General features: G+C 40.8%; 1 protein-coding gene and 1 long non-coding RNA gene across 2 annotated transcripts; one reads left to right on the top strand and one right to left on the bottom strand.

The window, feature by feature from the left end:
- Positions 1-559: 559 nt before the first annotated feature.
- LOC116374481 (uncharacterized) lies at positions 560-5,046 on the bottom strand. Its single transcript, XR_004210448.1, has 2 exons — positions 4,664-5,046; positions 560-3,736 (listed from the first exon to the last, which is right to left on the bottom strand). It is a non-coding gene; the product is annotated as an uncharacterized LOC116374481 (long non-coding RNA).
- Positions 5,047-6,303: 1,257 nt separating this feature from the next.
- LOC109879645 (phosphatidylcholine transfer protein) lies at positions 6,304-12,131 on the top strand. The gene is made up of 6 exons (XM_031827810.1): positions 6,304-6,475; positions 8,628-8,745; positions 9,806-9,885; positions 10,302-10,473; positions 10,647-10,714; positions 11,224-12,131. The coding sequence occupies exons 1-6, from the start codon at positions 6,347-6,349 to the stop codon at positions 11,302-11,304; spliced, it is 648 nt and encodes a 215-aa protein (XP_031683670.1). The 5' UTR covers positions 6,304-6,346; the 3' UTR covers positions 11,305-12,131.
- The last annotated feature ends 2,512 nt before the right edge of the window (positions 12,132-14,643 follow it).

Raw genomic sequence — 14,643 nt, 5'->3', positions numbered from 1 at the left:
TATTAAGTAGATATTAATACTGTAACTTATTTATATAATACATAAACAATATTTATTATCCTTATCATGAACACATTTCATTCACTGCAAATGAATTAAATGTAATCCTAGGCAAACCTGCCCTCAAAGCAGTTTAAACCATCAACAAAGGGCAGAACAAGTGCATCAGGTTGAATACACAATGGAACCCCAGGATAAGGAGTTGGACTTAGTGGTGTACGTCAGGAGAGAAAGACACACTTCCTTCAATTCACTATTGAATGTTCAAGTCACACCACTTATCTGCTTTTAGCAGTTATGCCCTACTCTTTCTTCTTTGACAAATACATTAAGTGAGAAACATTCTATTATGTCATTTCAGTCATTAAAAAACCCCAAAGCTGAAATAGACCATGTGTGGTTGTGTTAAACAGAAAGATAATTTAATTTGATATGTCAAGCTAATAGCTGATATGAGCCAGACTGTCTCATGGAACACTTCGACTTCTCCCCTATATATCAGTTGTTCTCTTCAGAATACATACATAGTGAACCTTTGGATCATGAAAACGGACACAAATGAAATGTTTAAATATGGATGAGAGTTTATTAAACCTCACTATAACCTATTAACAATTGATGTACTGTTAACAGAGAAGTCATACATAAAAATGATTATATTAAAGTGGAATAAAATACTAGAACATTTCATATCGCTCAACATATGAAATACATTTACTGACATTGGCAAGTACTGTAGTGACAACAAGATTGTGGCAAGATGCTAGTAATTCCAAAGAGTCGTCATAGTTACATAGAACACCATGTTAGTCATGGTGTGGAACAAAGTGCTTACAGAGAATAGTTAATAAAGGTTAATTCGATGTAAGTTACATTTAGTCAATAAGCATATTCCCTCATAATGCAATACTACCTATAACATAATAGGTACATCATAGGTACTATCAATAATTACTGTGTGACATCTAATTGACTTTATCTCTGAGCTCGACTTGTTTCAGAGAATAGGATAATAAACATCAAACAAAAACAACACTTTTTTGTGTCCCCATAATTCCAATATATATCATTACATATTAACATGTACAGTCAGGGGGAAAAGTATTTGATCCCCTGCTAATTTTGTACGTTTCCCCACTGACAAAGAAATTATCCGTCTATAATTTTAATGGTGGGTTTATTTGAACCATGAGAGATAGAATAACAACAAACAAATCCAGAAAAACGCATGTCAAAAATGTTATAAATTGATTTGCATTTTAATGAGGGAAATAAGTATTTGACCCCCTCTCAATCAGAAAGATTTCTGGCTCCCATGTGTCTTTTATACAGGTAACAAACTGAGATTAGGAGCACACTCTTAAAGGGAGTGCTCCTAATCTAAGTTTGTTACCTGTATAAAAGACACCTGTCCACAGAAGCAATCAATCAATCAGATTCCAAACTCTCCACCATGGCCAAGACCAAAGAGCTCTCCAATGGTGTCAGGGACAAGATTGTAGACCTACACAAGGCTGGAATGGGCTACAAGACCATCGCCAAGCAGCTTGGTGAGAAGGTGACAAAAGTTGGTGTGATTATTCGCAAATGGAAGAAACACAAGAACTGTCAATCTCCCTCGGCCTGGGGCTCCATGATCATGATAACGGTGAGGAATCTGCCGAGAACTACGCGGGAGGGTCTTGTCAATGATCTCAAGGCAACTGGGACCATAGTCACCAAGAAAACAATTGGAAACACTACGCCGTGAAGGACTGAAATCCTGCAGCGCCCGCAAGGTCCCCCTGCTCAAGAAAGCACATATTACATGCCCGTCTGAAGTTTGCCAATGAACATCTGAATGATTCAGAGGACAACTGGGTGAAAGTGTTGTGGTCAGATGAGACCAAAATGGAGCTTGTTGGCATCAACTCAACTCACCGTGTTTGGAGGAGGAGGAATGCTGCCTATGACCCCAAGAACACCATCCCCACCGTCAAACATGGAGGTGGAAACATTATGCTTTGGGGGTGTTTTTCTACTAAGGGGACAGGACAACTTCACCGCATCAAAGGGACGATGGATGGGGTCATGTACTGTCAAATCTTGGGTGAGAACCTCCTTCCCTCAGCCAGGGCATTGGAAATGTATCGTGGATGGGTATTCCAGCATGACAATGACCCAAAACACATGGCTAAGGCAACAAAGGAGTGGCTCAAGAAGAAGCACATTAAGGTCCTGGAGTGGCCTAGCCAGTCTCCAGACCTTAATCCCATAGAAAATCTGTTTAGGGAGCTGAAGGTTCAAGTTGCCAAACGTTAGCCTCAAAACCTTAATGACTTGGAGAAGATCTGCAAAGAGGAGGGGGACAAAATCCCTCCTGAGATGTGTGCAAACCTGGTGGCCAACTACAAGAAACGTCTGACCTCTATGATTGCCAACAAGGGTTTTGCCACCAAGTACTAAGTCATGTTTAGCAGAGGGGTCAAATACTTATTTCCCTCATTAAAATGCAAATCAATTTATAACATTTTTGACATGCGTTTTTCTGGATTTCTTTGTTGTTATTCTGTCTCTCACAGTTCAAATAAACCTACCATTAAAATTATAGATTGATAATTTCTTTGTCAGTGGGCAAACATACAAAATCAGCAGGGGATCAAATACTTTCCCCCCTCACTGTAAGTACCATATTCCCATGTCAGGTAATTTAACATAATTCTGTGTGAAATGAAAAGGAACAATCAGACTTTATGAGAGATGTTATGCCTAAAACATGGTAAATGAAGCATGATTCATTGTTCTGGATTTTCCCATGTCCCCCTCCTTTCAGACCACTATCCCTCCCAGTAAATCTAAGACACCAGATGCAACAGTAGATTAATGGGAAACATCCTCTCCATTGCTTTGTACAGTGGTAATTTGTCTTAATTTTGATACATTCAGTTTGGCTGTCTGCCCAGCTTCCCAGATGTGACCAGTCTGTTTGACAGATTAAAAACCCAACAACTTCATGAAAGCTAAGACGTTTTGACTTGCTTAGCCTAGAGATAGTCTGAGGTCAAAGCTTTGCAGGGCAACGACCCACCACATAGACGTTGGTCAGTCATGAAAACATCTGGATACAGTCTCCACTCCGCTTTCAAATTAACCACTACCTCTGTTTCCTCTCGCACCCAAACATATCACAGACTTATTTTTCTCCTGATGATCAGTCTTTCCCTTCATGCAAAGATGCTCCTCTGGTTTGCAACCAGTGCAGTTTGGCTTTCCCTCCGCCTCTCCTTCTTTTTCTCAAGTCTCATCTTCCAGCAGACCGCACTTAGCGCCAATAGCACCAGTCCAACAGATAGTAGCACCAGCCCAAAGTAGGAGATGGTGGACCCATGTGAGTTGAAGCTGTAAGCCACAGAAGTGACCACGATACCGGCAATGAGAATGACCACGCCAAACGGCACTGTGCAACGATAGCAGGAAAGTTCTGCACCACCTGTGGCCGCATTCAGTTGGATTTCAGTGATCAAAGGGATAGCTACTATAGTCACAGTCGGAGTGTGGTCATTGATGTTGGCCTTCTCCATGACAGCTCTTTCTGGGGCTGCTGGCACTGTCATGGTGTCTTTACTGGGTTCCGCTGGCATCGCAGGATCCAGCATCAAAGTTTTGCTTCTTTCCAACCACAGATGGATCCTCACTTTAACCACAGATGGGTCTTCACTTTTTATATCCTGAGGTTGTTCTGTCAGCGTGTCCCAATCTATGTGAAGAAATATAACATTTGTTATGTCATACTGAAGGGAGTGTCAAAATCCATATGTTCCTCAACATGCTGCCCAATTGTAGCCTCACTGGACATAATAAAATAGGCCTAAACAATAATTTAAGTAGCTATTATGTGCATGCACATGGCCTCAGTCGGAATTGTTGACAGCTTAAGACATGAGCCTTCATTTGGCACTTAGTAACTCCAGGCAACCTCCTTGCACAATGCTAGCCTCTGGCCCAACAAAGTCAGAAATTGGCTGAATGACGCAGAACCACTCAACCTTGCACAAGCTGTCACATTCCCTGGAGAGCGTGGGAGATGGCATTACAAACTACTCTGTGTAATCCGAGCAGCCTCAAAATCATCAGCAATTTCACAAGCAGTCATTCTTTCTCCATGTCCGCAAACTTAGAAAATATAATAAAAAATGTAATTCAATATGCTTGTTATAAAACATTAGTCCATGTCATAACATCTTAGAAATGTATTACTCTAATAGGCCTAGTGCAAAATTGTAGACCTTTTGCAAATTTTACAAAAACACATTTTCACATGATTTCACAAGTACAATTTAATGTGAAATTATGTGATTTTACACATGTAAAATCATGCGGTTTTGCTGTAAGGGGTGTTAATGTTTGAATTGAATTCCAATGTGTCTAGAAAGTTAGTAATGGAAAATATTGTAGCCTTAGCTGTGCCAAATGCATAGTCTACCTACCATATATAAACACGTTATTTCAAGTTGTTGTAATGATTACATAAAAGGGAACATATCATGTATGAGGAAAAGTGTTTGAGTTGGAGAGATCGAGTTTTACGCGTGGACCAACTTCCGATAAACACACAGTGAATATTGTGTGATGAAGAAAAAAATCAGCATGTTCGATAAGTGTCTAACGAAGTGTTTAAACTTACCTTGCACGCATTTTCCATGCCCGCACCGTTTAAAATGTGTTTTTGTCCATCGATGAATAAAACATGGACTGTAATACGCTTTTGTATTCCAGTAACTCCGTATACTTTCAAAAGCCGACACAAGTGGGACTCCCCTCCGTCTTTGTGTACATTCAATTATAAACCAGATTCAATGTGTAGGTCCAGAACACAGTTTCACTCTCCACTTCGCTCAGCCAGTCTACAGCTCGCACCGTAAACGCTGTGTTGGAATTTGACTCCCATTCATCGGATGTCCCCGGTGCGTTTCCTCCTGTGTAAGAAAACGACTGTTTGACTGCCATCTTCTTGCATTGCAAGCACGTTTGTAGAATATCGGTGGCTATGGGGGTGGGGTGAACCAAAAGCGGGCCACAGGTTTTTATTATTATCTTGGCTTCAGAGGAGGGGGGACCTTTTAACCTCTTTTGACTAAGGCAGGGCCAACATGAAGCACAGCTGTTGGGATGTCCAGACACATTTATATAGCCTATAACTGCGCATTAGGCCTTTGAAGCAGATGTTGGCTAATATGAAGATGAGTTATAGCAGTTGACATATTACAATAATATCACATCATTACAAACAAATATACACACACACAAACATACAAACACACACACTTGAGCCTACAATAATATCCATGCACATATCTTCATGTTTGGTTATTTTTAATTAAAACAAGGGACTCTCTAAGATGATTGACATTATGGTCTATCAAACTGGGACCATGGTTCATAGGACCTATGTGTCTGGAAATTCATGCTGTCACACACCCATGCTATGCCTGTGATCCAATGGCAGCCACCAGGTCCTGTGGATGGGATATGCCTACTGCCTGTAACACAAGTGTTCCCCAAGACAGATCTGATACATAGTAATGTGATACGGGGTGTTGTCTTGTCCTTTCCTTCCTGCAGTAAATCCCTTCCCAAAAAGAGACAGTGGCAATGGGAAATCATGGCTCTTCCACAACCCTTAGCTGGACCATATACTGTCCGGCTGGAAAACTTATTTTAGTAATATGACATATCTCTAAACTATCCATCCCACAGAGGCACTTATAGAGTGACATATTTTAGAGTGATTATCATTTGGACCTACCTTCAATCAGTGGCATATGTAAATGCTGAAATCGCCTGAGGAGTGCAAAGGATGCTAAACAACAGATCCAGGGTTCTACCTCTGGAAGTTCCTAAAGGCATTGATATATTTTATTAAAACCACCAGATGTAGCTTATCCTATATTTGAAATAGACTACAGTTTGGGGATTTCTGAATGGAATGGGAGTGGTTAACCGCAGAACAATCATCAACAAGCAACTGAGACAGGGCACCAGCAGGACACAAAGCATTACAGATTATGTTTCCTCTCTATTGTAATTGGAGATGGTCAGTGCTTCCAAATTAAAATGTTCCTTGGATGGCACTTCCATTTGGAGGTGGGATAGACAAAGGAGCATTCCAAAAACATTACAGTGCAGATAGTTATTAACCACACACACAGTTTAAATACAAAATACAATTTCAATCACAAAAATAAATAGATAGTGATTCTAAGTATATCACTGGAACGACTGACGCACTTCAGCGCACGCACGGCGTCTGAAGCGCACCACGGAGTCCTAGATCACATGATCAAATGAAAGAGCACAGTTTGAAAACATGTCGCTGCACTTTACAGATGAGGAATTTCTGGAGGCATGGAAGGAATTAGATAAACCTCAGTTGGAGGGGGGATGGGAGTTTTTCACAGAGACTATGGGTGTCAAAATCTACCGGCTGTATGACAAGGTACATTTAAGTTAATGTTTTGAGACAGGAATAGAAAGTGAAAACTGCTGTGTTAGCTTATCGGCGGTTAGCGTCGTTAGCTGGCGAAGCAATAGTTTATTCATTGTGATTATGCCGATTGGCGTGATTGAATGACGCACTGGCATCGATCTGTTGGATGTGCTCGCACGTAGACTATTTTCACGTTTCATACGTTGTATTATTTTCACGTCGAAAAGGACATTTACATGAAATAGCATAGAAGATTTTGTGAGTAGCCTGCGTTAGACTCGAGCAACAGGCCCACTGGCAAAATGCGGAAGTCGTTATCATCAACTAAAGTGTTTTAAACGTCATATTGATGATTGAGTAGGCTAGGGGAGAGTGGGGTAAGTTGAGCCATTCAGAATGAATGTAAACATTAGTTTTGAAAGCATACTGTAGCTTGTCCAAAAAAGTGGCCTTTTGGCACAACTTACCTCCTCAATTCAACACAATTACGATCGCTTTTTTGTATTTCAGTAATTTAAGCATATTTTAACAAGGCTTAACACCTAAAAAACACACATTTTTTTTCCCCCAACATAGGCCAGGCCCTGTTACCTCATATCCCAGCGATAATGCCTTGCATTATGCCTGGAAAGAAAATACTTTAATTTTCTCAACTTACCCCAAGGCAAACATTTTGACTATATTTGCCCACACAGGTACAAGGATTCATTTTTATGCTAGGTTTAAAAGAAAAATACAAGTCAAATCATCAAATGTTATTTGTCACGTGCCGAATACAACAGGTGTAGGTAGACCTGAAATGCTTACCTACAAGCCCTTAACCAACAATGCAGTTTTAAGAAAAAAATAAGTCTTAAGAAAGTATTTACTAAATAAACTGAAGTAAACAATAAAGAAATACTAATTAAGAAAATGACATAATGAATGAGCAATAATCACAGTAACGAGGCTGTACACAGGGGGTACCGGTACAAAGTCAACGTGCAGGGGCACAGGTTAGTCGAGGTAATCAGTACATGTAGGTAGAGGTAAAGTGACTGTACATAGATAATAAACAGAGAGTAGCAGCAGTGTAAAAATGTGGGGGGGTGAGGGGGTCAGTGCAAATAGTCTGGGTAGCCATTTGGTTAGCTGTTCAGGAGTCTTGGGGGTAGAAGCTGTTAAGAAGCCCTTTGGACCTAGAATTTTTGACCGCTTGCTGTGCGGTAGCAGAGAGACAGTCTATTAATAGGGTGCCTGGAGTCTTTGGCAATTTTGAGGGCCTTCCTCTGATACCGCCTGGCCTTCCTCTGATACCGCCAGGCGGTATAGAGGTCCTGGATGTCAGGAAGCTTGGCCTCAGTGAAGCACTGGGCCGTATGCACTACCCTCTGTAGTGCCTTGCACTCGGAGTTTGAGCAGTTGCCAAGCGGTGATACAACCAGCTCTCAATGGTGCAGCTGTAGAACTTTTTGAGGATCTGAAGACCCATGCCAAATCTTTTCAGTCTTCTGAGGGGGAGGTGTTGTCATGCCCTCTTCACGACTGTCTTGGTGTGTTTGGACCATGACAGTTCGTTGGTGATGTGGACACCAAGGAACTTGAAGCTCTCAACCTGCTCTAATACAGCCCCGTCGATAAGAATGGGGGTGTGCTCGGCCCTCCTTTTCCTGTAGTCCACAATCATCTCCTTTGTCTTGATCACGTTGAGGGAGAGGTTGTTATCCTGTCATCACACTGCCAGGTCTCTGACCTCCTCCCTATAGGCTGTCTCATCGTTGTCGGTGATCAGGCCTACCATTCTTGTGTCGTCAGCAAACTTAATGATGGTGTTGTAGGCTAGAGATAGTGGGATGAATGGCACCCTCAGAAATATGCCAAATATTGCATTTTGTGCTGCGTCTGTTGGGTATGGTGTGCCAAATTGTAGTCTAGAACTTTACGCATGCTCAGACAGTACCTTTTCACAGAATGCATGTTTGTTTTTTATTAAACCCCCTGCCTAACTCTATCCCCAGCTCAAGTTTCTGGAGAAATAATATCCTGTGCAAATCCAGCACATTTTTGAGGGTTGCATGTTTCTCCAACTGGCAATAATCAGAGCCCTGGGGTATGGGATTAGTTACATTGTAGGTGTGGTATATATTTGGAAGAGAGAACTTCTTTCATATGCTGTTCACAGGAAACTGGACTTTATGAGTACAAAGTCTTTGGAGTGCTTGCCACCTGCACTCCAGAACTGTGTGCTGATGTCTACATGGACTTGCCCTATCGGAAACAATGGGATGGATATGTCAAAGGTAAAGAGTTATGCAAACTCTCCCTAGATCGACTTTCTACCATTCAAACCTCTTGTCGCACTCAACCCCTAATAAGGGCCATTTTATAAGACTCATAACACATTCATAAGCAACTCAATTCTGTCAGTTTGGTTGAGTATTGATGACATGGTATTGCATATTAATGCTTGTTTTATATGGTGCTTACTTATGCATGTTTTATTGTTCATATGTATAGCCCCTTTAACTCTTACTTAATTATCTAAAATATGAGCTCCACAAAATAGTTGAAACCATCACCTTTCCATTGTCCTTTTCCATTCACTCCTGTTTTCTATCCCAATCAAACCAATCATAACCAAGAATCCCTTTTATCTCAGTTTTCATGAGGATCACAACAAGAGCACAGGGCCCGTTTGGCAGTTAATAACTTTTCTCATCTTTTGTTCTCTCTTGCCTCCCCAAAGTATCCAACAGGTAACATGTCTGTCCACCTGAATTTAGCCATAGACTGTAGCTATTGATGTCGTAGTTGGGTACTTAGCACTCTGGTATAGCCATGAGCTAATGTTGTGTCCTTTGTGTATTAATGTGCTTAATCAAATGTTTAAATAAGCCTAGACTGTGTGAACAAACAAGGGAACTTGAAGATGTTCTTTCAAGGGCTTGTATCTTGAAAATGTAGTTTTTTGTTTTGTCGACCCACTGAGAAATTACCAACAGGTTCCATCTTAACAAGGTAGGCCTAAATAATTGGCCATAACTTGTTTTGAGATTTCCAAATACTGTACTGTTGTCCTTTTTCAAGAAGAGACAACAGGGTTATGGATATCCTGGAAATGATAACTAACTGAAGTAACACATTTGCCTCTCCCAGAGACTTGTTGCGTGAGAGAGTGGAGTGGGCTTTTTATTGGAAACACATCCTTGGCTTCAGCTCCTGACTGCCGTCAAGCTTTTTGTTGTTGAATAAAATTGCCATTTCAATAGATTGGATAGATGCTGTATTCTGAAAGTGTTGTTGGTGTCTTTGCTTGCACATGTGATTGTATTTTGTGTGTGCACTTTTTGTTTTTTGCAGAGCTGCATGAGAAGGAATATGATGGTCATTCAGCAATCTACTGGGAGGTGAAATACCCATTTCCTCTGTCAAACAGAGACGTATCCTTAATGAAGTAACATGTCCAAATAAATAATACCTGTAGATAATATCAGGTCATCATGTTTCTCAGTAAAATAAAAATAGGCCTGTGATTTTTTTAAACTTAAAAAAAAATCAAAAAAGACATACTCCATATACAATATCACATACCCCTGTTCTATGTATTCACCCACCCACAATGTCTCAATCTTACTTTCCTCTCTCTCCTCCTTTTCACATTTACAATGGGTCCGACATGGTGAAGTGAAAACAAGTATGGTTTATAGTATTAAGAGTAACGTGAGAAATGTATTGTTCTTTAGGTGACAACACGGGACAGTATATTTTCTCAAGGATTAACTGATCCAGTCACAGGGTGTGGACCACATTAGAACATATTATCTCTACCAGGCTTCTTTAACAGTGTAAACCTCAGTACGTGTACGTCAGGGAGCGGAGGGACGTTGACGTGGACAGCAGGAAGATCTGGGTGGTCCTGGCTAAGAGCTCCCCACAGTCCCCGTTACCAGAGAAGAGTGGGGTGCAGCGAGTGAATGACTACAAGCAGACTGTGGCCATGGAGAGTGATGGTGCCTGTGGCACTAAAGGTACTGCTCACTCTAGAGTACACCAGATCCAATCAGAACTCATCCCTGTAGTACCAATTTAAATGTCTATAGGGGAAACTGTTCAGTTTTGAACTTGAATCTGTCGTGGATCTGTCTGTGAAGTCACTTGCTTTTTATTGACAGACATTTACATTTGCATTATTTTCTTTCAGTCTTCATGAATTACTTTGATAACCCTGGTGGTAATATTCCAACCTGGCTTGTGAACTGGGCAGCCAAGGTGAGTTCAGACCTGAGTGCTATCTAAAAACCTAATAGGGTTCTTTGGCTGTTTCCATAGCAGAACCCTTTGAAGAACCCTTTTTGATTCCCGGTAGAACCCTGTACACAGAGGGTTCTACATGGAACCAAAATGTGTTCTATCTGGAACCAGAAATGGTTATTCTATGGGGACAGCCAAAGAACCCCTTTGGAACCTGTTTTTCTAAGAGTGTAGCAGCTCATCTTTTTCTGTTGGTGGGATGGCTGACATATTCATAGTAGAGTAATAATAAAGGAGTACTATAGAATTAAGAAAACGGTTTGTTTACTCATTTATATCTACTTGCCAGTTATGAATGCCACAAAGCATGCCCTGTTATCTCAATTGGAAAGCTTTATTCACACTGTTAATCTCAAGCAGATGTTTTGTGTTAGGATGCCAATGGTTGACCCATTTGGGTGTGTCTACTCTGCTAGTCTATCCATGAAGTTCATTGACAAAGGCAGCTATTCCCTGTGTTTCAACAGAGTGGAGTGCCTGCCTTCCTTACAGACATGCAGAAGGCCTGTGGCAATTACTCAAACTACTGCCAGAAGAACAAGAAATGATGCCCTTTGTGGGAAGTCGCATCAAAGCCACAAGGATTGTATTTTTTCAGCCCATCGTTCAATAAAGTCTACACTTAGTGTCTGAGGGCCATTGTGGGTGTTTTGGGTATGGTTGGAGACTTATTACAAAGTCAATAGGTGAAAGTGGTGTTGGTGTAATCTGCAGCTGGATGTGGTACTGACTGGGGCATGTACTGTATTTTAGTTATTAGCTGTATAAAAAAAAATATATTTCAATTGAAGTTATCTGGTACTGAATTCCTACTCCTATGTAAATGTTGTATTTTGGGCATGCCCACAGTAAGGGCTTGGATGAGATCTGTAGTGATCTACCCCCTGTTTTAATGAGTACTGTTTCTTTGACTATAATGGCTTTCCTTTTATTTTCCTGTTTGTTATGGTCAAATGTATGTTGTTTTTTTAAATCCTACATTTTTTCATGTATGAATGTTCAGTCAATGAATGATATGCATTTTTGCACTTGTGATTAAGCACTGAAATCAAATCAACTTCTAAACCTTAATGTCTATAGGATGCAGTGCTGTAATTATATGTATTTCCCTAATGGACATTTTGAATATACATTAAAAAAAACAGATTTTGTCCTATCATTAATAGTTGCCTGCACTGATTTGTTGTGATACTTGAAATGGACAAAAACACGATAATGAAATAGTTTAAGTTAATTATTCATATGTTGAATCTCCGAGAGCTAGGCCTATACCTCTTTATCCTTGTGTGGTTGCAATTAGGGGTCCAGTTCTGTGGAGGTGATACAGTGTGTTTTACTATCTAATACATATCAATAAAATGACGGCTGAGATGAAGCACTGCATCATGCATTATTTGACTGAAACCTGTAGACGCTTTTCAAAACAGGACTATCACCTTAATCGAACACAATATTTAAAAAAAGTGTATTTTCCACCTTTTGACGTTGACCAATGAAATGAACTGTTCCTGTGGTTCGCGCTCCCCCTTGCGGTAAAAATGATATGTTTACGCCGCGCGGCCCTGATCTTGCGTGATGAAGTTGATATACTTTACTTGACCTTTCAAATTTGATACATTGTATCTGTTAATTTAATTCTCTCACCGGAAGTCCTGATGTGTTTTGTAAATACTAGTTATATTGAAGATAAATTGACAGGGTAATTCTTGATATCTGAAAAAGGTAGAGCCTAGCCTACGTTTAGCAGTCTATGCCTACTTTGCAAGTTTTATCTTAAAATTCGTCGACAGCATAGAATCCGCGAGGCCGGAAAAACCGAACCTCATGAACCGTGATGGTGATGAGTATGGTGAGTCCTATAGAATTTGTCTGGCTACATAGGTGGTATAGGAGCTTAGTTGTAAGTAAGCGATGTTATTCTCATAGGCCTACTGTAGGTTGTGAGAAAGTGGACTAGTAACCGAAAGGCTGCAAGATCGAATCCCCGAGCTAACGAGGTAAAATCTGTCGTTCTGCCCCTTAACAAGGCAGTTTACCCACTGTTCCTAGACCGTCATTGAAAATAAGAATTTGTTCTTAACTGGCTTGCCTAGTTAGATAAAGGTAAAAAAATAAAATAACTAAAGGGCCCAAAATACTGAAGGTTCTGGCTTCTAAGGCAGAGCGCCTGTAATTTTGACAAGGCGTCAATAATTAATCACACAGCAGAGTTATAGATAACCATAGAACAAAATGTCACCCCAGTCTAAAATGAAATGTGCAACATGAACTGCAAACACGTTGCGTAACCACGACCAACCCCAACGTAATGGGTTTGTAATTATTGGTCATGACTAGACATTACCTTCTCACAACGTTGTGGCTACATAATCTGAAGGTAATACCATTTGGTCATTTTCCTACCTCCTCAACATGTCACAGCAACATGATTTCATTACATTACATATTGGTCTTGATTAGACCCACACAAAGAATGTCATTCTGTGATCACAGCCTATATGAGCTGTGGAGCATGCATCCTCAAATGTCTTTTGAATGAACTACACATTTATAGATGTTTGAGCCCATTTATTGTTCAGATTGGATTTTAAATCTCCATGTAGTTTTTTTAATGCACCCACACATTTGGAAAGACTGATTCAACAATATGTAAGGGACAATTTTCCTCAAACAAATTGGGCATACACTGGATTAATAAATAGCATGGTCAAATAAAATAAATATATATATACATTTTATGTATTTAATATAAAATAATGATATACACTATATATACAAAAGTATGTGGACACCCCTTCAAATGAGTTGATTTGGCAATTTCAGCCACACCCGTTGCTGACCGGTGTATAAAATCGAGCACACCGCCATGCAATCTCCATAGACAAACATTGGCAGTAGAATGGCCTTACTGAAGAGCTCAGTGACTTTCAACCTGACACAGTCATAGGATGCCACCTTTCCAAGAAGTGTTCGTCAAATTTATGCCCTGCTAGAGCTGCCCCGGTCAACTGTAAGTGCTGTTATTGTGAAGTGGAAACATCTAGGAGCAACAACGTCTCAGTCACAAAGTGGTAGGCCACACAAGCTCACAGAACAGGACCACAGAGTGCTGAAATGCATAGTGGGTAAAAAAATCATCTGTCCTCGGTTGCAACACTCACTACCCAGTTCCAAACTGCCTCTAGAAGCAACGTCAGCACAATAACTGTTTGTCAGGAGCTTCATGAAATGGGTTTCCATGGCTGAGCAGCCGCACACAAGCCTAAGATTACCATGCGCAATGCCAAGCGTTGGCTGGAGTGGTGTGAAGCTCACCGCAATTGGACTCTGGATCAGTGGAAACACGTTCTCTGGAGTGATGAATCACACTTCACCATATGGCAATCTGATGGACGAATCTGTGTTTGGCGGATGCCAGGATAACGCTACCTGCCTCAATGCATAGTGCCAACTGTAAAGTTTAGTGGAGGAGGAATAATGGTCTGGGGCTGTTTTTCATGGTTCGGGCTAGGCCCCTTAGTTCCAGTGAAGGGAAATATTAACTCTACAGCATACAATTACATTCTAGATGATTCTGTGCAATCAACTTTGTGGCAACAGTTTGGGGAAGGTGCTTTCCTGTTTCAGCATGACAATGGCCCCTGTGCACAAAGTGAGGTCCATACAGAAATGGTTTGTCGAGATCGGTATGGAAGAACTTGACTGGCCTGCACAGAGCCCTGACCTCAACCCCACCGAACACCTTTGGGATGAATTGGAATACCGACTGTGAGCCAGGCCTAATCGCCCAACATCAGTGCTCAACCTCAAAAATGCTCTTGTGGCTGAATGGAAGCAAGTCCCTGCAGCAATGTTCCAACATCTATTGGAAAGCCTTCCCAGAAGAG

Source organism: Oncorhynchus kisutch, linkage group LG6, assembly GCF_002021735.2.
Source record: "Oncorhynchus kisutch isolate 150728-3 linkage group LG6, Okis_V2, whole genome shotgun sequence".
NCBI lineage: Eukaryota > Metazoa > Chordata > Actinopteri > Salmoniformes > Salmonidae > Oncorhynchus > Oncorhynchus kisutch.
Note: the sequence above shows the minus strand (reverse complement) of the source record. Positions and strands in the feature narration are given on the sequence as shown.